Here is a 23,709-nt window from a genome sequence, read left to right on the forward strand (position 1 = left end):
AGGATCACCCCATGGCTACGACGTGTTCCGAAACCCAGTTGCAATACTCCATGAAGTTTGTTGGCTTCTTTGGTAGTGTCTTTTGGAGTTCTAGACTCTTCTTGTGTATGTAAATGTATTGGTCTCTAGTAGAGATCCTTTACCATTTGATACCATCTCTTTGTGCGAAATCTTCCTGTTACTTACGGCCCATGCCAAAGGTGTCATGTCTTTGAAGTCAAGTAACTCTCTGAGTAGTTGACGGAATCACTCCATTCCACTTCCCAGGCCTAGCCGAAGGTCCCCTCTCATATATCCTGTGAACAGGATCCAGTCGGATGGACAGCGACGACGTATATGGTGTTATTCTAACACCTTCAATTCTGTGGTAATATAGTCACAGGACGCAACTAAGATTAATATATATGACGACGCGTGGGCCCCGTAAGGGAGCCGGAGGGGGGTGTTGGAGACCAGAGATTCCGATTCCAAGTGGGGTTACCCTACTTAGGGTGGTTCCTAGGTATCAGATTCTGGTATTCCTAACAGTATGGTTCAAATGAATTTACCAATATGGTAAAATATAAACATAAAAGTCATAGGCATGTTACTGTGTAATTAAAATTTACATTATAAAATTTTAATAAAGAAGATTTTCTATAATTTTATATAATATTTTATGCTATTATATTAGATTTGATAAACTAACTCTCTTGATAACAAGAGTAGATTAAAATAGATTATTTAATTCATTATTAATAATTTACCTTGTGGAACAGTATAGGTTAAGTTTTCAGATACCCTTATAGGATTTAAAGACTTTAAGTACCTCAACTCTCACAGCTGTAGTCTTAGCAAACAAAACTAAGCACATCCATGTATCGTTTTCTGCACAGCCTGATGCTGGTTTTGAAGTGCACAAACCATATTATACCTGCCTGTTCAGGCATCCTAGTAACTACTATTTATCATCTGACCCTTTTCTTTTTTACCTAGTATTTCAAATATGGACTTTTCTATTACTTTCTGTTTTTCTTGTTGGCAGGTTAGGTTATATTGTTTAAGGTGTGTAGTTAGTTTCCTGTCAGAGGAACTTGGTGTAATAGCATTATCAGCGGCAGGGCTAACACATGTGTCATTATGTACCATAGATTGTGCTCCATCTCTCCGAATATCCCCATACAATACCTCAACAATAAACACATGATATTATATTATACAAAAAACTCCTTTCCTTTGACATCCCTATTCTTTTTAGAGATAATCAAATATAGGTTTCAACTTTCAACTTTCACTGGTTTCTAGGTTATGAGAGGTTTCCCCATAAATTATGTTACATATTGTGAATCCTTGTTTCGGGTACTAATTGCCTCTGACAGGTACCCTCCCGCATTTCAGTAGATCCCTCTGGGGTCTCCTCCGGCTAAATTTATATTGAACTCCGGCTGCAATAGCGGCAGCGGATCGTGGGAGGAGTTACAAACGTGGACATGTCTCAGATTAGCCCTGCCGCCGGGAAATGAGGGCTCTTCCTGGCTTTGGTGGCCCCGGGGATCAGCGATGCTGAGCTCCCAGGATAAATACGTTGAACCTAGGGTGGGGTTCCGCGCATGCGCCAGCAGTCGCTCCATCGAAGTTTGTATAATACTATGAGTCCCATAAATGAAATAACATGCCTTGCAATCTATTTAATTTGAATGGTGGGAGCAAGTATCGCACGCTAAACCGGATAGAGAAACCCTGCCAAGGTTTTCTGATCTTAGGAGCAGGCCTACCGCTCAAGACATTTCGGTTTCCTGGTGATGGTTCCGGTTATCGATTCCTTTTTTTCTTTTTTTTGTGTTTAGTTCCCCGTTTGCCTCTTCAAATCATTTAATTCTTCCTATGGACCCTCGGGATGCTCCTGGTAGGGTAACACACCCCCATGCTATATTAGGTAGTTTGGTTTTTATTCCTATTGCTTTTGGCATAATGCGCCCCCCATAATTGTGGGTACATCATTCATTTGTAGAATAGTGAACAAGTAAAGCGCCGAGTTGAAGTATTTGAAAAAAGAAAACCCACCTATCACATATCACTCTAGCTGTGGCACCGGTTTCCAACATACTCGTGGGATCGATGAGGGAAGACTATGAAAAAGGATAGTGCGTAAACTTACGTACAGTACTCGTACACCTCCTCGGTCCTTCGCTAGGGCTATCTCACCCGTAACCGTCTGCTACTAGCATGCCGCGAGTCCCATATTTCTAGATCTTGGGGCCCATACAAAAGGCTTTCCTTGCCAAGTTCTGAGCATTCCATCAATGAACTGCTACCCGGTCAAATCGTGGAGGTTTAATAAGACTTTGGCTAGCCGGTTGAGAACCACAAGTGCTAATTGGAAGCCCTACGCCTCTTTATTCGAGTTTGCCGAGAATCGGAAGCGCTATTGAGAGGGGTCAGGAACTTGCTCCGCCATTCTCATTTGCCAAGTTTCTGCCGAACCCGCATATATTTTAGCGAAAGATTGGGAATAACTACACCCAGGAACTTCCGGGCCGCACCTGAACCAGAATGAAAGTAGTGGGGCATACTGTGACCTAGGATTTGGTTTTGCAACATCTCTGCGGGGTCGGGTAGTTCTCGAATGCTGATGGCTTTTTCAGACTTGCGATCATCGAGCGGTAACCAAGATTTTTTTAGGGGCCTGAATCCTAAGTTACTATGTTCATCAGTGAGCAGCCCTCCTTTATCTGACAGAAAAACCATTGGCTAGAGAATGACCCAGGTAGGATCTTATCGATGATCAGGAACCAGCCCACCCCATTACCGCGATCGAGTGAAAATAACTGGATCAAAAGAGGATTATCAATCGGAATTTATTACACTAAAACATCGCCAATAATGAGACCAGCCCGATATCGAGTGATATTCTATGTTCTGACCAGAGAGTCACCGAGTTTAGACGCCATGATCCATTGGGTTTTCCAGGGTAGTCACCAGTAGACTAACGCTTGTAAGGCGTGAGTTATGGCGGCATTGTACAGCGTCTGGAACTTGTATTTCAAACCACATCGCCCCGATGCTGCGCAGGTGGAACGGGTGTTGTTGCAGACTCTCCATCAAAAGGTCCCCCCTCTCTAGAAGTGGGCTGTAGGGTGCATTGCCGGTAATGTGTTGGCATCCTCTTGCGATCGGTGACTGGGGACACTGCGAAAGTACTAGTATCTGCCCCGGAATTATAGGATAGGCCAGAAGAGCAGTGACCCATCGGCTGCTATGTCAGTATGCAATACAGAAATCAGTGCGATTGTTGAGCTTCTCACCAGCTGGATGGCGGTAGGTAGGGAAGAACAGAGAGCTTCCGGAGGAAGATATTGCAACTTGATCGCTGAAGACCATCTCACAGCTCCATTTCTAGTGGGCCTCAACAGGAGTGAACCTCTGGACGCACAACCTTCACCCAGGTTTTCTAAATACAGCAATATATATACTGGGTGCTGTTACTATATCCTAAGGGCAAAGCAACTGGTGGCAATAACTGCTTGGCTCGGTGATACAATGTTAACATCTTTTGAATCTATGATCGTCCATGTAGGTGCGTGGGCGCGCCCGTTGTAGGCTGCTCTGGTCGGCCTTCAGAGGTTGCCTAGTTTTCAATTGGGGTGCTGTCCCCCGATACACTCCAACAAGGAGAAGGAAGCAGGAGGCTCGGAAAATGCAACCAACGGAGTGGTGAAAGGGTAGTACAGACGGATGCCTTGGGTTTAACATGTGCTCGGTGTTGTCTGGTTGCCGGTGACCAATTTTTGCATCTAAAACAAATTGTGAAACTTGAGCGAGTGCTAGTATTGGATTTTGAGTAGAAATTTGGGATTTCGTGGTTCTAGTATCCGAAAAACGGCGTGTAACCCCTTGTCAAACCTCAAAACCGTTCAGCAAGAAATGTTTCTCTACCCACTCATACTGCCCCTGATCAAGCCTATCAGGGCAGCATTTGGCGCCAAATGTCCATCCGCCACTCCCACTGCGGTGTTCGGAGTTGTCAGATGAATGATCCTAGGGGAAATCATTTTCCATGAAAAGTGAAAAGTGCCCGCCACAAATGTCACTCTCATCTATGTTCACTAACTGTGTTGGAACCTGGGCCAAGGGCCAGCTTATCCCGCAGGTATCCCTGACGATGACCATTTTGTTTAGGGAGCCGGAGTGCAATTTTGGGAGAGGCCACTACGAGCTATGCCGCTCCATATCTCATGCTTTGCAGAGAGATAGGTTTGCCTCTCGTAAACCAATCTTAAAGTCCACTTCATGCAAAGAGACATCCATCCATCACGAGCACCGCCGATATCGATGGCTTCCCGATTGTTGAGTTGTTTATCACAGGCTGATTCGAGACTTCGAACCCCCCCCCGCACAAAGAATGAATATCTTGCCTGGAGAGGAAATATCACCCTCATGGGGAAAACCGGTGGGACTCTATTGTAAGGTCGGGTGGCTGCCCAAATAAGAATTTGCATAGCCTGTATAATAGTGCGGCGGAATCCCCAGCTTAATGTGCTTGGTTTAGGAAACCTGTCGATCGCTCTATCTAAATGTGTCGGGGATTGTGGAGCACAGATGAATTCCAAAGAGCAACCAAGTTTCACCCAGATCAACACCGCGCCCCTTCTATTTTGTTGAACCAAGTCTCCGCTAAGTCAAAAATTGAAGCCGGCATCAATGGCGGTGGAAGAAACTCCCTCTGAACCTGCAGAAGATTGACACCCGACGGGAGTGAATCGACAAACGAATGCGCATTCGCGCGCCCCGTAACCGGATAAAGCCTCCGGTACCACATCCAATCTAAATATTTTGGATTTGGACTGAAAGATGCACACAATTAGGGAAAATTGCCCTGACCCGTCACCACAACGGGCAGACTCGCACCGTTTTACCAGGGGACTCTTTAGTCGGAGGAACACCTTTCGTCACCAAGGGTCACTCGTTCCTGCGGGAGCCTTGCCTGAGACTTTTGATTCAAGTTGTATACCGAAGTGGAACGGTGACCGTGTGCCGGAAAAAATGAGTAGGAGTATCTCGTAAGCCTGAGATAGCTTTAGTCTCTGGATGATTTCTAGATAAAAATGAATGATAGTTGAAGGTGAATCGCATCTGGGCCCGTCTAGGAGGTTTCCCTCCACCTTGAGTCAATATACTGTTCCTTGGATGGATGATACGGCCGAATTTGTCACCTAGCTCGTACACGTCTTTTAGAAAGGGTCGACCAGAGTAGAAAGATCAAGACCGCCCGTTCGTGATAAGGACTTCTTGCAAATAAATCCTTTGAGAAATTGCACGGACTGGGTGACAAGCCTGACCTTGTCATTAGTCTAGGAGATAAGCCGATAAAACCTGACGATATGATACCATGTTTGTCTCATAGAGTAGGGGAGTGTAGTAGACAGCCGGGGAACAGAAATTTGTTGAGTTGGTTGGTACGTTTTGAGACGCTAATGCACCAAGCGGTCAGCAAGTTTTCTAGAGCAAAAAGGAGCGGGTGGTTCTATTCGAATACAAACGAGTGGATTGTATCCTAAATTATCCGTGAGATTGGGTTAGTGGAGACCAAAGATCGCTATGATATCTTTTTGAAATTTAGTATCATAGGGCAACGGCGCTGTCGGGATAACATCGGGGGCAGTATCAGGGTCTCGTCACCCCTCCATCATCTGCTCTCTAATCCCATAGATTGATATTAGAGAAACTTCCAAAATGCGAAAGAGTGATTCTCTCCAAGATAATCAAGGCCGGGCGCCCAAAAAACCGGTGCCAAAAAATTGTAACGTCTACCAAGGATTTGTTAGTTGGTCTCCCTTTGGTTGATATGGGTTTTCCGGGTGTAGATAGTTTTGTCTTGGCTGTGCTGTGCTATCTTGGCATCAGGAGCTTCTCAATTTTCGATGTCTCCATGAATAGAGTGAGCGGGTGATGTTTGAGAGGGGGAAATGGTGAGAAAACGATGGGTCATATCTATGATACAATACATTCCCGCTCATGGGAGCACAAACCCCTTTATATAGGACATAGGATTCACCAGCCCCACATCGTACGAATTCTACCAACCCCTACGTTTATCGGATCAGGGGTATAGTTGGCTCCGCCTCGGCCACGCTCACCGCTGGCCGTTCCCCAATTGATAATCTTTCCCCTTTCTCCTTCTGAACCTTCACATTGGACAGTTATGGCTGTGCCAAATCCTTCAAATGAACCCTTCTCCCCCTCTCAAAAAAACAGCTATCTGGGTCGCCTACACCCTGAACACCTGCCCCCAGTAATTCAGGGGTACTCAGCCCTTGGCTATTCCCTCGAAAGGGCAAAGAGGTCTAGAATTTTTACACCATCCACACCTATCGATCTCTCTCTGTCATCAGGAGGTTGAACCACCAATAATAGTATTCTTCAACGCACACCAGGTTTCTTGACGAGTGATAATATGTGTTTTTATGGCTAAAGAAATGTGTGGACTAAATTGAAGAGTTGCGGTAGTGGGTGCCTAGGTGGGCTAGGCGATATATATATCCACATAGTAACCGAAGAGATATAATTGCATCCTATATATATGGGAATATTTAGCAAGGTAAGGAAAATGTCTTTATACAGTGCTGTACGCTCCGACTCGTTTGTTATCATACGCCTAGACGGCCTAGCTTCTCGGAATACAACAACCCCTTCTGAACTACAAACACACGACTCCATGTTTCGTTTGGCCAAGATCGAATAATCAAAAAAAGGATGTAAACAAACTACACGTGATTACGCAGCTCCCCGTGTCCAGGTCCACCTTTTAACGGTCCAGGACGAGTGAGTAACTGGGCGCCGGACTAAAACTTCCTCTTCTTCTTGACCGGCACCTTCTTCTTCGCTTCTAACTCCTTTTGCAGCTCCCTTCGTTTCCGATCAGCCTTTTCGTCCTCATCTTCCTCCTCCTCTGCTGCTTTAACGCTCTCTTCAGGTGATATTAAAGGAGGGGTTGGAACCCGCGACTGAAAATCATTTAGCGGTGCATCCTCAAATTAATGGGAAGGGTGGAATACCGCTGATCCGTATGGAGCCCCTTTTCCATCCTCTATCATATTTTCTCCCTGCCCCATCTTTCTCTCGCCAACCATTCCAATCTTTCCAATCGTTTTCCTTACTGTTGCCGTGTTCTTTTCCTCGTGAGCCAGCTCGGGGGTCGACTTCCACCCTCCTATAACCATCTTGACGCCTTTGTTTGCTGCCCGAGAGGTGGGTACGCAACCGTTGGTTTCGGTCTCCCTTTCCTTTCCTTTTCCTTTGTTCACCGAAATCCAGGCATCATCCTCATCCCCCGTTTCTTCGGTATCTGCCATTGGGATATCAAGCGGGATGGGGCTAGGACTTGTAGTTTTCCTAACCCCACCGATCTTCCCGATGACTCGCTTGATGGGTGGGGGTGGAATTTTGGATAGCGAGACGGATTTTGAAACATGGGGAGAGTCTGGTTTTCGGGAGGTTGGAAGGTCAGCATCGAGGTCATCATCCTCCGAAGCGGTTTCAACTTGGGCAAGATGGGCCCGAGACGGAGTAGGGGATTTTAACTTCCTCCGGAAGGACGGGGGGGAAATGCTTTGTGGTTTCTTGATCGATTGAGGGGTCCGTTCTGAAGCTCGGGGAGGGGTTCTTCGAACCTGAAGGGGCAAGCGGGTTAATGAAGGGAAATCATATCATAGGCATAGTAGCAAGGAGATTAGGGATAGGATGGTGAAATTGCTTCGACTCTTGTCTGCATGAAGACCCACGAGTGCAAAGTGCGTTGCATGCCTTGAAATAAGCAACTCGCTAGCATGGACACAAGCAAGAAGTTTATCCCCGTGAAGAATATCTTAAAAGAGCTCCCTACCGAAATCAACGTACCTCAAATTCATCGTCGTCTGTGTCTGAAACTGGCTTTCCCGGTATCGGATTCTGGAGCCATCTCTCTTGGGCGCCCCCACCAGGCTCGAACTTTTTCCTGGGTTCCTTCTCTTTTTCCTCCCCACCTCCATCTTCATCTAGTCCCCTCCACCACTCACCAGCTTCTCCACCAAGCCCCTTAACACCAGGAATCTCTGGTTCTGAATTCTGCTCAAAAACCTCGCTAACAACTTCCCCGGCTCTCCTATCCCCGCCCAAAAACTCACCTCTCCACCTGCCTACATCAAATTTATCTAACCCTCTCCTTCTTCTACCACCCCCAACCATGGCCCCGACGTCCATCCCCGCTTCCCCCATACCTTCAACCAGCCTCTCAAGCACAGTATCCTTTTCTTTAACAACAGTCATCAAGCTCTCAACCATATCCCTCAAAGTCGCGACCTCACTCAAATAGGGCAGCACCAATAAATTTACAAGTTCAACCCCACCAACAGGCTGAAGCTCAAAAACCCACTTCAAATCACCCAAGGGCTTCGGTAACTCAACCGTAGCCTTGAGCCTAAGCCCACTCTTCCCAAGAAAGATCTCCACATCAACGGCATCGTCATCCCTCTTCCTACCAAGTGCATATTCCAGCTTCTCCAGAAGTATCGGCAACTGGCTCACATCCTCGCTTGGATCGATAGCAGTGCTGTTGCGCTCGGCGCGAGCCAGTATCTCACGCTTGGAAAGGGATTCCGACCATATATTTACCAGGTCCGTTAGGTGAATTGTATAGGTTGTTGATGTGAAGGTTGATTGCAGGAGTAGTGGTGGGGCGGACCGGTTCGAGATAGTTAACGGGAGGGGGTGCCAGGGAGTCTTTGTTAGAGGCATTGTTGATTCTAAATAATTTTATTCCTCAAGGACCACCACCAACGATGCTTTTTGCGGGAGAAGGGAGTGCGAGACAGCAAGAGAGGCAAGTTGTTTGGGGCAAGCTGAGTGACTGGTAATATTATGGCAGTTGAGCAAACCTTTGACCTCGGTTGCTAGGTAGCTGAGGTGCCAGCGTCTGGGTGCGACTGACACGGCTGTGGCAAACCTGACGAACTGTTATGGGGCTGGAGTGGCTGCTTGGGGTGGCGTCCCGGAGTAAGTGCTGTAGCTTATTGGATAGGGCTGGATAACTTATACGAAGGAAGCCCGACATGAACAGTTATTTGTGGTTAACCAGTCAACTGCTGGTATACCGTATTTACTCGTATAATCCACTATCTCCGCCAGGTGTCCAATCTCCGTGTGCACAGACAAAAACCCCTAAGAAGGATTAGTGTTTTCCTTACACGGCAAAGCCTGAAGGCGCTGACTGTGTTGGATCTTATTAACTGGTATTCGCAATTTTGTTAACCTATCAAACTAAACCCATCGTGGGCACAGGCAGGGATTGGCGGAGATAGCCTTGCATATGGAGATAGTGGATTATACGAGTAAATACGGTATTCCTGCCTCCTCTATCATAGCTAATAAGTTCTCACCCTTCTATGATGAATCCCTTCATCATAGGTCGTAAATATCTATCGTCAGCACGCGGGGGAATGGCAAGGGAGATCACCTCCGGTCACTTTTTGACTTTGAACACTCTTTCATCTGAAACAAGTAGGGGATGAATTGTATACTCGAGTATGATACTATATTGTTTTCTCTAAGATTTAATTGGAGTAGTAGGCTCTATCCGATAGCTTACCCTTGTTACGTTACAGTCAAGCAAGGTGTCATCATTATCCCTGAGATGTGTTACCATAGTGTGTCATAATCCTTTCTCCCTTTACCACGTTGCACTCATACTCGAGCGCAATATTTGCTGCGCAGAAGCTGGCTCTTGTATTGTGTTTAAGTAATTTCATTTCTTAAGGACTATCACCAACCTGGTATACATGCCCAATAGTGTTATGTCCATGTGATAAGCCAACACCACCCTTACCCCAAAACAAAACAAAACAAAACAAAAACAAAAAACAAAAACAAAAAACAATTATCACCTTCAAACATAAATCATTCCCATACCAACAATTTATCCCATTTCACCACTAACCCAACAAAGGAAATCCTCCGTCAATTTATCCCAACACTGGATCTGCTTCCTGAAGTATTCCCCCGCAACATTTACTGTCCTTGCCGTACCACAAACATAATAGGATCCCGGTTCCAAATATCTCCATTTCTTAGCCCACCATACCGTAAGTGTAGTACAGTATTCTAAACTTTCCCCATCCCACCTATCTAGTAGCCTATTACAAAAACACTTCGTCCATATTGCTGCACAATCTCTGTAGAAATTAAAGTGCCACCATCTGCCATGAACACAACCTTCTTCTCACAACCTTTAGAGTCAATGTCATGGTCCATTCCAATCAGGAATGGAAATCGACATCTCATATGGAATGGCAAAACCCGGAGCATGTACTGGCCGCTCTTTCCATAGCAAACCCCACACCTATCACATCTCCCTTCGTCAGATATTTCAATGATACAGCCATTACACCTGTCTACATAAAACACCATACGGAACCGGTTTCCAGCCACTACCCTCACATTGTTGAAGTCCATTTTACCTGATGGCACTCCCAGCGCAAGCCAGGTGTGCTTCCGCTACCATAACACCCACTCCCGGATCTGTTTATCAACAAACAGCTTAGCTAGGTCAGGCCATCCTTCCTTAAACTGATCGCAGCTGACCAAATGCATTCAGTTACCACCTCCACTGCAATCACCATGTCCTCATAACCCAGCTCCACTGTGTAACTGTACTAAGAGGTACTTGCCCATCCTGGTAAGCCCCCTTAAATGTAGGGGCTTGGCTGGCTTCCGAGAGTAGTGTCTATGTCCTTCCGCAAGGTACCACACAATCCACTCACACTATTTCATATCCCACGCCACTATGCCATTCCTGATGCTGAAAGAATTAACATCGAGAATTTCAGGGCTTTTTCTAATAGAGTTTTTGGCAATAGAGTCAGCCATCTTATTTCCAGGAATTCTTATATGTCCAGAGATCTATCAGAAGCGAACAAATTCAAAAGAGTTTAAAAAAGGTACAAGTGTATCCCACACTCCAGCAATCTCATTATCACAACTTGTATTCCTTACCATGACGAGCACTAGCTAACAATCAAGCAGGACTTCCACTGTTCAACAAGTGCAAAATAGCAGGACAGCTTAAAGGGCATCAGCAACTGCCATCATTTTGCACTCCACAATTGACCATGATGAAGGTATACCGAAACCACATAACTCTATTACCTTACCACCCAGTATAACCATCCACGTACAGGCAGCCCCCTTACCGGTCTTGGATCCATCCACGTATACCCTAACAGTATCTTTCCTCCTATTCTCAGACATCCAGAATGCCATCAGTGACTCCACCTTGCCCTAATCAATACGGATAGCAGGGCACATGACCATCACCTTATCAGAATCAGTCATCACCTCCTGCCTCCTGTCAAATTTCCATTCACAATGGATCACTGACTACCATAGGAACTCTTCTTTGAAACAATATGTGGTCATCCTTGTGAAACATCTCCGCTGTAGGTAGTGCTCCTGAATCACAATAGGCGGCATCCCAAACTCCATGGAGAGAATACTGTTAGCAAGTTTAAGTGGTGTCCGGAATGTACTACATATACAGTCATTGACATGTACCTGGATTCTCTATATATGACTCAAAGTCTGTTAAGAATTCCAACCCATAGTACACTGTCAGCAGATAGGCTGCCTGGATCAGCCAGTAGGCTTCTCACGCCTCCAGCCTATCCGCCCCCCTCTACCTCCTTATCAGTGCCTCAATGCGCCTTCTCATCTCTATCACTCATCTCAACCAGTACTTGATATGATAATCCCAGTATAAAAACTGGTTAAGGAAGTATCCTAACACCCTCAAACACTCAATCAGGTCCAGGCCTACACCTTCAAAAGCAATCTTATCCCACGCTGAGTCACCCAACCCCAGCTATTGCAATTTCTGGGCAGAGAAGTCCAGACCCCTCCCCCAAACTACCAGCTTGTAGTCCTCAAACATTTCCTTAGCCACACTAGCTGCGACAAATCTTGAACTCCCAGCCACCAAGATCACACAATCATCAATGTATGAACTGCATATACAAGCAGCCAACCATACTACCCAAAGCCTCAACCTGATTATATCTGCCACATAGGTTTCAAGCAGAAAGGGGGAAAGCGGCAATCCCAGGAAAATGCTACATGCCATGAAATAGTCCTTAGAGATGTGTGCATTAAACCTGAACTGGACTTTCCTCCTCAGGCACCACCTCCAAACCAATAAAATAAGGTTTGTAAACATACTCAGAGGCATCAAAAAGTCAAAGAGTGGATTATGATTGATATAATCAAACCCACCCTTTACATTAATAGAGACAATAAGGCAAGCCCAGTCCTTATAGAACTGAAGGAATTCGAACACTGATGCTATGGCATTGTACACACCCCTCCTCCTCTGGGAACTAAACTATGTCTCTTCTAGCTCGAGCTGATATACTGTCTGGATGAGTACTATTCACTCGGCAATCTTCGCAGTTGCCAACAGCAAGTAGATCATCTACCATGATTTCACGACAACATATCAAGCCTTGTCTTCCTTCTCGATGAGCACGCTCTCTGCTACATGTTATTCAGTGTTATCCCATCTCAGTCCATGGTTGATTATCCTCCAAAATTGGTCCAATCCTGTTTGCATTAGAGAGCAGTAAAATGGGTAAGTCATCCTGTCTTGCCCAGGAGCTGTATTACTAGGGCTTCGTGCGATGGCAACTTTGACCTCATCGCAGGGTGCCATATTGATCTCCTACCGAACCTAAGGCATAGTAGTGTCCGGTTGCAACTGCTCGGCACTCATCTTCGAGATATTATAATGGATTCTAGTACCTGTCCCATCATCTCTCTCCATGGCTAGTAATGCTCGTAGTAAGGTGAGCTGCCTAACTAACTCAAATACCTCTAGGTTATTGGCTTTCCAAATTCTCTTTGCCATGTATGAGTTTTTCATTCAGTCCATCATTCCACTGTAAACCTTGCTGGCCAATGGGTTGTCACGAATGTGGCTTGGCATGGAAAAGGTTTTCACATGACTCATGATTATGAGTCATCGGTATGTTATTGTTTCATGCATATGACTCATTTGGGTCATATGATTTATTATGTTATGTTTTGCATATGATTTGATTATGAATCATCAGAGGTACGCCTGGTGAGTATGCCTTGCGAGTGTGCCTTGCGGGTATGCCTTGCGCATATGATTTATGTTTCGCACATGACCTTGTTATGAGGTCATGGGTTTCACACATATGACTCAGTCGAGTCATATGACTTATTTATTGCGTTATGATTGGTTTATAAGATTTGGCGCATGACCTTGCTATAAGGTCATGGGTTTTGAGCATGTGACTATTTGGTCACAAGACTAATTTGTTATGATTTGGTTTCGCACATGTGACCACTTTGGATCATATGACTATAGGTGGGAATAACACTATATAAGGAGGTCAATGCGGCCGAGAAGGCTAGGTTCTTCACGCTTTGTTCTAAGTACTTTTCCCTGTCCTTGCCGTTGCTTCGCCCCGAGCGTTTCTTTCGCACCCATGGTGGGCCTTGATGTCTTGGATTCTAGGGGAGATATCTGAGTTCACTCAGTAGTTGCTGGGGTCCTTGGTGTTGAGGTCTGTTAGGCGTTGCGTGGTGGATTACTTGTTCGCTTCTCGATTCATTGCCTGATGGCTTCCCACGATGCTGTCACTTTGAGCACTTCATCATGGTCACTTATGAGCCTCTTTCAGTAAAATGCCTTCTGCTTCCTGTCTATTGTTTTCTGGCAGGTTTCGCGTTCAATTGAGGGGGATGGAACATTGTGTTTGGGGGGATCACCTGTGTTGTTCTTTGTGCCAGCTCATGTTCTTGTTGGGTGTTAATGGAGTCCTCAGTTCTCACGATACAAAACGCCCACGGGTTCGCTTGATAACCGTCCCCTGTCTTCATCTCGTCGTACCGGCCGCAACACTTCTCTGGTGGTGGGGCAGTACCTACCCTGCCCCTTCTCATTACGTTACGTTTCTACAGTCAGAATCCTACGATGTTGTTTATCGCTGTTCTCTTGGAAGTTTTGTCCTTGAGGCATTTACAGTGGTTCAGTCAAGTGTCTCTTTCTCGCCTCGGTGGGGATAGTTTTGACCCTGAAAAAACTTACCCCCTGGTGTGGTTTCTTATTGCTGTCTGGAGTGGTGTGGGACGATTGGCTACCATACACTTGCGTTGTCTGTGCGTTTGAGTGGTTCGGTTGTGAACTGTGGTTGGCGGCTTCACCCATTGCAAGTAGGGCCTACCTTTTCTTTATCTACTTCTGTTCGCTCACCCTTTCCCTTCCTGTCACGTTAGTTATGGATACCTCTTGCCTGTTGTTTTGTCTGGTTTTTTCAGACCTGTGGGGCTGGCTTTAGCTGGCTCTGCTTACGCATTCCTGACTCGGTTGGACTTTGGTTTGGCTAGGTTGGATGGTGTGGCTGGTGCTGGTAGCTCCGAGTGCTGGTACTGCCTCCTTTGTAGCTCCTAGCTGTGGCAGGTGGACCTTTCTCGGCTATATGATGTTGGGGGTTAGGGTTCTGTTAGTGCAGCCAAGACCAATGGCTGCCTAATAGGGCTAGGTATAGGCTGTCCTGTGGCAATCGGATGGTATATCTGTCTGAGGGGCTGGGGGGCAGGATAGGCTCTGTGGCGTCTGGTGTGTGGGACTTGAGGAGGCTGGTTGGGGGGGGGGGAGAGGCACTTGCGAGCACTGGTCGGGCCTGCGTCAGGTTGAGTGAGGTCTAATTACTTGTTTCCATTATGGCTTAGGCTGTTGGGTGAAGCTTCTGAGTGCTGTAAAGCTCTTTGATAGACCAGTTAGCTGATGGCCACCTGTGCGAATAGTGGGCTGCAACCACCTGATTGGACCAGTTTGGGTCTTGCGCGCTGGGCTTTGTGGGGTTTGTTTGGTTTCTTTAGTTTGGCTACAGGTTTGGCAGGAGGGCGCATGGCACCATGGGTAGGAGATAGGCCCCACTGACCTTTGCGGTCTGTCACTACTTTTATGTATCTCTTTTGTTTAAATGTTGTTTTTGGGGGACAGGCAGCGAGTACAGGTCTTCCTCACCAGTATGCTCTTCGGAGGCAACTAGCAAAGTAGGTTCATAGGATCGACGGCCTGGCATGCAGATGCAAGAGGTAGACATGTGGATTGCCTCCTCCCTGCTATTATGGCGCCTGTAGGTTTGGTTTGGTTTTTTGTTGGTTTTTTATTGTGGTAGAGGTTTCGCAGGACAGTGTTTAGACCAGGTGGTAGTGTTTTATATTCTTTTTTGGACGAGGAACCTGGTTGGGTTGGTCTTTTGCCCGGCTTTGGCTACACTTAGTGCTAGTTGGCTTCATATCAGAGGGGCTATAGACTTGAACCGGGGCGGGCGCTGGGTTATTTGATGGTCTTGTAATTAGTTTCCGTACTAGCATGACTCAGAGATGGTAGGTACGGGACCGTAGACTTAGTTAGCTTAGGATTAGTGGTATACCAGTTAGTGGTATCCCTGTGCCAGCGGGAGCTCATTGTATGCTAGTGTTGGCAGTACGAGTCTAAATAAAATTTGATTGAATTCTAAGTACTTTTCCTACTTATTACTTTAACGTATATAAAACACCTTTTCAATCTTTATCTCTATTGCAATATTTATCGTTACGCAGAAGAAAGCTCCTTGTGGAGATGAGTTAGAGAAAGCTTATCATAAGCGTTCCTGATAGAAGACAGAGGTCTTGTACTACCGATAACATAGGCAGAGGCCTAGTGTTATCATAAGATAAAGAAAGAAAAAGAAAGAGGAGAGAAGTATCATTCCCCGTTGCCACGAACTGACCATCTGAGGAGGGATCGTTACATTACAAAGTGCTACCTTGTATGAAGCTAAACGATACAAGACAGCATCCTTCAATCTTGATAGGGAAGGAGTTATCGACATCAACAATCAAAACCTTAACCTAGGAGGATTTAGCGACGTCCTAGATCACGTATCAGCAGAGCTCTCAAGGGCAGCAAGCCCAGTAACCTCAGAGAACAGATCACCAGTCGATAGTTTTCCTGCAAGAACCCCACGACATGAGACAATGTTGGCATTAGCAGTACCTGTGCCACTGGCCCCGGCCACTCCAGCACTAGGCACTAGCATACTTGGAATGACTGAAAATCAGTTTCAGGCATTTCTAGCAGTAACACAAAACACAGGACAAGGAAATATCCAGCGACCGAAAGCAAAAGAACCTGACACCTACCAATGAGCTAAAGATAAGCTACGAATATTCCTGGTACAAGGCGAAGGGTATTTTTCTGTCAAGGGATATGGAGAACACCACGATAAGATCAAGATTCCCTATGTGAAATCTCTACTCAGAAGACTCGCAGGACAATGGATCATATCTATTCAAGATGGAAGGAAACAGAGAGAATGAATCACGTACAAGGAATTCAAGGCGACACTTTTTGAACAATTTGGAGATCCCAATGCTAAGAAGATAGCAAGATAAAAGCTGTAGAAACTCCAACAAGAAGAACAGACCTTTTCGGTATATTGGAATGAATACCGACTATTGGAATATAAGGCAGAGTTTAATGATACTACCCTCTACATCATCCTCTTAAGAAACCGTAGTGAGAGACTCCAAGGGGCATGGAGAATCTCCGACTCACGCTACACAATAGCAGAACTATTTGCAAAATGGGCGATCGATAAGGAAAGTAAACTAAACATAGTTCGAAAGAACTCAGAGAATACTATAGCACATAGGGTGACCCAATCATCTAGAAACATGGATGGAACCTTCAAACCATAGGCAGCTCAAGGTGAAAGCAGAGTATTACTATCAGGAGAACCAATAGAGTTGGACAAATCAAGAGAAGGACCTGCTCTGAACCTGTCGAAGGAAGAATACCCTAGAAGAATGAATAGGAAACTCTACTTCAGGTGTGGAAAAGCAGGATATCAGATACGAGAATCTAGAAGGCGATCAGACAGTAGATACCAAGAAACCAGGTCTGCTGGAAACAACCGCTTCCAAGCTCAAAAGAGGAGCAATATTCATGAAATGATCACAGATGATTCACTGGCGGAAAACGATGAGGGTCCCTAGTAAACGGTGGTCTGAGAGCCCCAAGATGTAGACCTGGAAACCGCATCAACGTAGTGAACTATTACACAGCACTACACATGCAAAGAGGAGAAGAAGATGGAGATTATGTGATGATCAAAATGAAAATTCAGCACGAAAAGTATGAAGAAACAATGATATATGCAATGCTCGACTCGGGGGCTACCGAAGATTTCATCGACAAGGAAATCTGCGACAAATACAGCCTCTACACCAAGAAAGCGAAGAAAGCGAGAGAAGTCTACCTAGCAGATGGAAAGCCAAGCGCCATGGGTCCTATAACCCATATGGTGACAGTACCTATGGACATTAACAGCCATAGGAAAACGGCAACCTTTCAGGTAGTAGATCTCAGGAACCATGAGATAGTCCTAGGGATGCCATGGTTACGAAAACATAACTTGACGATCGATTGGAATGAGAACAAGATGACCTTCACCAGCGAACTGTGTGCAACACGATGTCTCAACAGTTCACCTGTAGTCTACTCGACACCGATACAGGAAGTGGAAGAAGAAACTTTGCATGCAAAGTTCACCGAGATAAGACAAGATAGTAGAGTCCAGATACAAAAACTGGACCCAGGTATAAAAGTACCTACCAAGGGTTCCAAAGGGGCAGCAGGACACAACCTGTATGCCAACAAAGAAACCAAGATATCTACCAATAGGCAAGCAACGATAGCGATAGGAATAGCCATCGGACTACCAGAAGGCACCAATGGACAGATAGTACCCTGCAGTGGCCTAGCAGTCAAGTATCAACTCAAGACCATAGTAGGAGTGATCGATGCCAACTATATAGGTGAAATCAAAGTAGTCTTAGCCAACCTAGCTCAAGAGGACTATGAAGTCCAGAAAGGCAATCGAATCGCACAGTTGATCATCAAAAAAATCAACAAAGAGGATCTGTACGAAGTAGATCAATTGGAAGAAACTACACGAGGAGACAGGGAATTTGGAAGCATGGACCAGAACCAGCCCAATATAACAAAAAGAATTGAGATCAAAGAGAACACAGCATAAGCCTTTGGACTGTACTATTGAAGGGGAGATACACCAGGAATTCTCAAATGGACATATGAAGATGAGAAAGCAGTTCTAGCAAAAATCAACATCAGCACGGAACTAGCAATCCAAGACAAGAAGTACCAAAGCAAAAAATAATGGAAAGAATTGAGTCCAAAGGAATATCATCAATTCACAAATCTATTCCAAGATGAAGAAGCTACAGGGCTACCACCCTGAAGATCAGGAATTGACCATGAAATTCAGCTGGACAAAGACGAGAAAACAGGAAAAGCAAAGGAGATTCCCTACAAGAAGATATACCCACTAGAAGACGGGAAGCTCGAATAACTTAGAAAGTACATCGAGCAAAACCTAAAGCAAGGATGGATCAGAGACTCCTTTGCATCAGGAGGATCTCCAATACTATTCGTCAAAAGGAAAGATAGAAAGATAAGACTCTGTACAGACTACAGAGCCCTCAATTCGGTTACCAAGAAAGATCGATATCTACTACCCTTAATCAGAGAGGCACTGGATAGACTACGGTCAGCAGAATACTTCACTAAACTTGACATCAAGGATGCATACCACAATATACGCATCAAAGCAGGAGACGAATAGAAAACTACATTCACCTCAAGATACAGGATGTTCGAATACTTGGTTATGCCTTTTGGGTTAACCAATGCACAGGCTTCATTCCAAAGATAGATCAATAAGGTACTCAATAAGTACCTCCATATATGTTGCATCGTGTACTTAGATGATGTACTCATCTACTTGGAAAACATGCAACAACACCAGAAGGATGTCAGCAATATTATGGCCACAATACAAGGATCAGGAATGAAGATCAAACCAATGAAATGCAAATTCCACAAAGAAGAAACCAAATACTTCGATTTTATCATCAATCAGAGTGGGGTCAAAGTTGACCTGGTCAAAACAGCAGCAATATGGGATTGGGCCAAACTAAACAACACAACAGATATTCAATGCTTTATGGGATTCTGCAACTTTTATCAAAGATTCATAGAAGGGTTTAGCAGGCTTGCAAAACCACTCTATAACCTAACCAAGAAAGAAAAGAAATGGGAATGGAGGGAAACAGAATAAAAGGTATATGATACGATTCGGACACAACTAACGTCAGCACCAATACTGGTACACTTCGACCCTAACCGAAGAACAATGATGGAAACGGATGCCTCGAAATATGTGTATTCAGGCATACTATCACAACAATGCAAAGACGGAAAATGGAGGCCAGTGTCTTATTGATTCAAGACAATAACCCCCGCAGAATGCAACTACGACATTGCAAACAAAGAACTATTAGCAATAGTTCAAGCATTAAAGGAATGGAGGAGATACATTCTGAACAACGACCATCCAGTCCGAGTTCTAAATGACCACAAGAATCTGGTCCCGTTCATGACCACAAAGGAATTGAACGATCGCAGGATAAGGTGGATGGAATACCTCAGTAAATACAACTTCAAAATTGAATAATGACTAGGCAAAGAGAGCGGAAAGTCTGATGCTCTCACAAGGATTGCAAGCAACAAACTACAAACAAAAGAAGATGAAAGAATTAAACAAAAAACACAAACACTATTACCAAAGACCTACTTTGGGGCAATGGAAGTTATCCAATTCACATCAACAAAAGAAAAGGAAATCGAGATGGCAAACGAAGGAGACAAAACAATTCAGGCAATAAGAAAAGCATTGAATGAAGGGAAAAAGGAGATGAAAGGAATCGCTCTGGGTTTATACCAATGGGAGGATGGAAACATGTAGTACGGTGGAAAACAATAGATTCCGAAAGAAGAAGAAATAAGAACAGACATCATACAACAACACTACGATATCTGAATAGCAGGACATGGAGGAACTGTGAAAACTACAGAATTCATCACGAGGTCATTCTATTGGCCAGGACTGCACGAAGATATCAAAAGATATGTCCAGAATTGTGACATATGCTAAAGGATGAAAACGGCTAAACACGCACTATATGGATTACTGAAATCAAATGAAGTTCCCGAACCACCATGGGAAACAATTACTATGGATTTTATCACAGACCTACCATTATCGGAGAAATGCGATAGCATCCTGGTCGTGGTGGATCATCTCACCAAAATGAGTCATTTCATTCCAGTCAGAAAAGATATGAACAGGAGGGATTTTATACAAATATTCTTCCAAGAAGTCTTCCAACTTCACGGCCTTTCAAGGAATATCATTACCAACAGGGAACATTGTTCATATCAGGACAGTGGAAAAAAGTAACTGGAGAAATAGGGATACAAAACAGGCTGAGCATAGCATTTTACCCAGAAACGGCCGGATAAACGGAACAGGTAAATGCAATACTTGAACAATATTTATGGACCTACGTCAATTACCAACAAGATGATTGGTACAAACTGCTATCAATAGCCGAGTTTACATACAACAATGGAAAATAAGAAACAATTGGCATGACACCCTTCTTTACGAATTACTGACAACATCCACAAAGTCAGGCTTCATATCATACGATTAATGGTATAATACCAGATAAAACAGATATGAGAAAACTATACAAGACATTACAATACGAAATGAGTCAAGCACAACAACAGCAAAAAGAACAATATGATAAACAGCAAAGACCAGATCCAAACATACAACCGGCAGATATAGTATGGCTAATACCACGCAATATCCATATGACATGACCATCAAAGAAATTTGACTACAAGATAATTGGGCCATTCAAAATACTGGAGAGAATAGGCAATCGAGCTAATAAACTCAACCTTCCCCCCTCAATGTGAATACACAATACATTCTACATCTCACTCCTTGAATTACACAATGACAATAGGCTTTTTTTCAAAAATGATTATTCCTCCTCCTTCGATTAAACTCAACGGAGAACCAGAATACAAACTCAACGAGATAATTGATTCTCGCTTCTTCTATGGAAATCTATAATACCGAGCCAAGTAGACTGATTATTCACCAGAACACAATAAAACCTGGTACTCGGCACACAACTTCGAAAACGCATAAGATGCCCTCTCAACCTTCCACTAGTGATACCCAGGCAAGTCCAGCCCAGGTAACGATCACGTTTAACCAAGAAAAAGCGAGAGAAAGCCTCCCACGCCATTGCAATCACGCGAGGGCTGGGGTGATAGCCCCTACCCAATCACACCAATCAGCCTGGAATACTCATTCATGGAGCCGACCGACAAAGAACTCAAGGAAAGGGAAAAACAAGTACAACAAAACGCCATGTCATGGATGGTATGCTACGATGATAGATGTCAGACACATTATAGGGACAAGGAAGGCTCAGGATGGTTCCTTAGAGAATACAAAAAGTATGGTCCACGCTCGGACCATGCCTTAAAGTACTGGAAACAGAGCTTCAACTACATGTGTAAGATGCACAGGATGAAGAAAATCACTGTGGGATACTACCCGCAGAAGGATGGACTAAAGAAAGAGTTGGAAGAAAAGGACACCATAATATGGCAGAGGGCTAGGGCCTCGAGGATGAGGCCCAGGGAGGAGGGAGCCCAAAATTCATCTACCGAAATAGAGCACGATACCAGAAGCCTGCGCAGACAAATCCGAGGACTCCAAGAACCACTGGGCCAAGCCGAGACCACAATTTCGGCAAATGATAAAATGATCGGAGAGCTGAGGTAGCTGAACGATGCCTAGCGGTGCACGATTGAAATGGTAAATCTCACCTTGGAGACGGTGAGGGCAAGATGGCAGGAAGCAGACGACAAGCTCAATAGGTTCCGGAGGTACATGTGTTCAGTGGGATGGGAACTATTGAAACTTGAGGATAAAGCCTGATAGGACTCAGGCTTAGGAGGAGAGGAGCTAATATCATGAACGTAGCTTGGCATGGAAAAGGTTTTTACATGACTCACGATTATGAGTCATTGGTATGTTATTATTTCATGCATATGACTCATTTAGGTCATATGACTTATTATGTTATGTTTTACATATGATTTGATTATGAATCATGAGAGATGTGCCTGGCGAGTATGCCTTGTAAGTATGCCTTACGGGTATACCTTGCGCATATGATTTATGTTTCGCACATGACCTCATTATGAGGTCATGGGTTTCACGCATATGACTCAGTCAAGTCATATGACTTGTTTATTGCGTTATGATTGGTTTATGAGATTTCACACATGACCTTACTTTAAGGTCATAGGTTTTGAGCATGTGACCGTTTGGTCACAAGACTAGTTTGTTATAATTTGGTTTCGCACATGTGACCACTTTGGATCACATGACTATGGGCGGGAAGAACACTATAAGGGGGTCGATGCAGCTGAGGAGGATAGGTTCTTCATGCTTTGTTCTAAGTACTTTTCCTCGTCCTTGCCATCGCTTCGCCCCTAGTGTTTCTTTCGCATCCATGGTGGGCCTTGATGTCTTGGATTCTGAGGGAGATATCTGAGTTCGCTCAGTAGTTCCTGGAGTTCTTGGTATTAAGGTCTATTAGGCATTGCATGGTGGATTACTTGTTTGCTTCTCATTTCGTTACATACTGGTTATCTTACGATACTGGTACTTCGATCTACTCATCACCGTCGCTTACAGGCCCTTTTCGGTAAAATGCCTTCGGCTTCTTGTCTATCATCTACTGGCAGGTTTCACATTCGATTGGAGGGATTGAACTTTGTGTTTGGGGGAATCACTCGTATTATTCTTTGGACCAGCTCATGTTTCTTGTTGGGTTTTAACGGAGTCCTTAGTTCTCACGATACAAAACGCCCTTGGGTTAGACTGATGACCTTCCCAAGTTCAACTCATTTTACCAGCCACATCATTCCTCAAGTAGCAGGGTGGTACCCGTCCGGCCCCTCCTTGTTATACTACGTTTCTACGGTCGAAATCCTACGATATTGTTTATCACCATTCTCTTGGAAGTTTGTCCTTACGGCATTTACCGTGGTTCAGTCAGGTGTCTCCTCCTCACCTTGGTGGGGATGGCTTTGATCCTGAAAACTCTTACTTCCTGGTGCAGTTATTGTTGCTGCCTGAGGTGGTGTGAAACGATTAGCTGCCAGACACTTGCGTTGTCTGTGCATTTGGGTGGTTTGGTTGCAGATTGTGGTTGACGGCTTCACCCATTACAAGTGGGGCCTACCTTCTATTTGTCTGCTCCTGTTTGTGTGCCCTCCCCCTTCACATCACATTAGTTGGGGGTGCCTCTTGCCCATTGTTCTGTCTGTGCCTGTCGCTGGACCTGTGAGGCTGGCTTCAGCTAGCTCTACTTACTCTTTCCCAGCTCGGTTGGACTTCGGTTCGGCTGAGCTAGATGGTATGGCTGGTGTAGGTACCTTAGAGTGTTGGTGCTACTTCCTTTGTGGCCCCCAGCTGTGGCTAGTAGGTCCCCCTCGGCTATCCAATATTGGGGGTCGTGGCTCCATTAGCGCAGCCAAGATCAGTGGCTACCTAGTAGGGCTAGGTATAGGCTGTCCTGTGGCTATCGGATAGTTGATCTGTCTAGAGGGCTGGGGGGCTGGATGGGCTCTGTGGCCTCTGGCGTGTGGGGCTTGGGGGGGGCTAA

General features: G+C 44.9%; 2 protein-coding genes; both read right to left on the reverse strand.

Annotated features, from left to right (window-relative positions):
• Positions 1-6,527: 6,527 nt before the first annotated feature.
• GSTUM_00004778001 (uncharacterized protein) lies at positions 6,528-7,331 on the reverse strand (the record flags this gene model as incomplete). XM_002836549.2 has 2 exons in its annotated part: positions 6,528-6,983; positions 7,035-7,331. 2 exons carry the CDS (start codon positions 7,329-7,331, stop codon positions 6,822-6,824), a joined length of 459 nt encoding a protein of 152 aa, XP_002836595.1. The 3' UTR covers positions 6,528-6,821.
• A 40-nt stretch (positions 7,332-7,371) lies between these two features.
• On the reverse strand, positions 7,372-8,833 carry GSTUM_00004779001 (uncharacterized protein; the record flags this gene model as incomplete). XM_002836550.2 has 3 exons in its annotated part: positions 7,876-8,833; positions 7,561-7,649; positions 7,372-7,459 (listed from the first exon to the last, which is right to left on the reverse strand). Exons 1-3 carry the CDS (start codon positions 8,749-8,751, stop codon positions 7,372-7,374), a joined length of 1,053 nt encoding a protein of 350 aa, XP_002836596.1. The 5' UTR covers positions 8,752-8,833.
• Positions 8,834-23,709: the final 14,876 nt, after the last annotated feature.

Source organism: Tuber melanosporum (assembly GCF_000151645.1).
Source record: "Tuber melanosporum whole genome shotgun sequence assembly, scaffold_15, strain Mel28".
NCBI lineage: Eukaryota > Fungi > Ascomycota > Pezizomycetes > Pezizales > Tuberaceae > Tuber > Tuber melanosporum.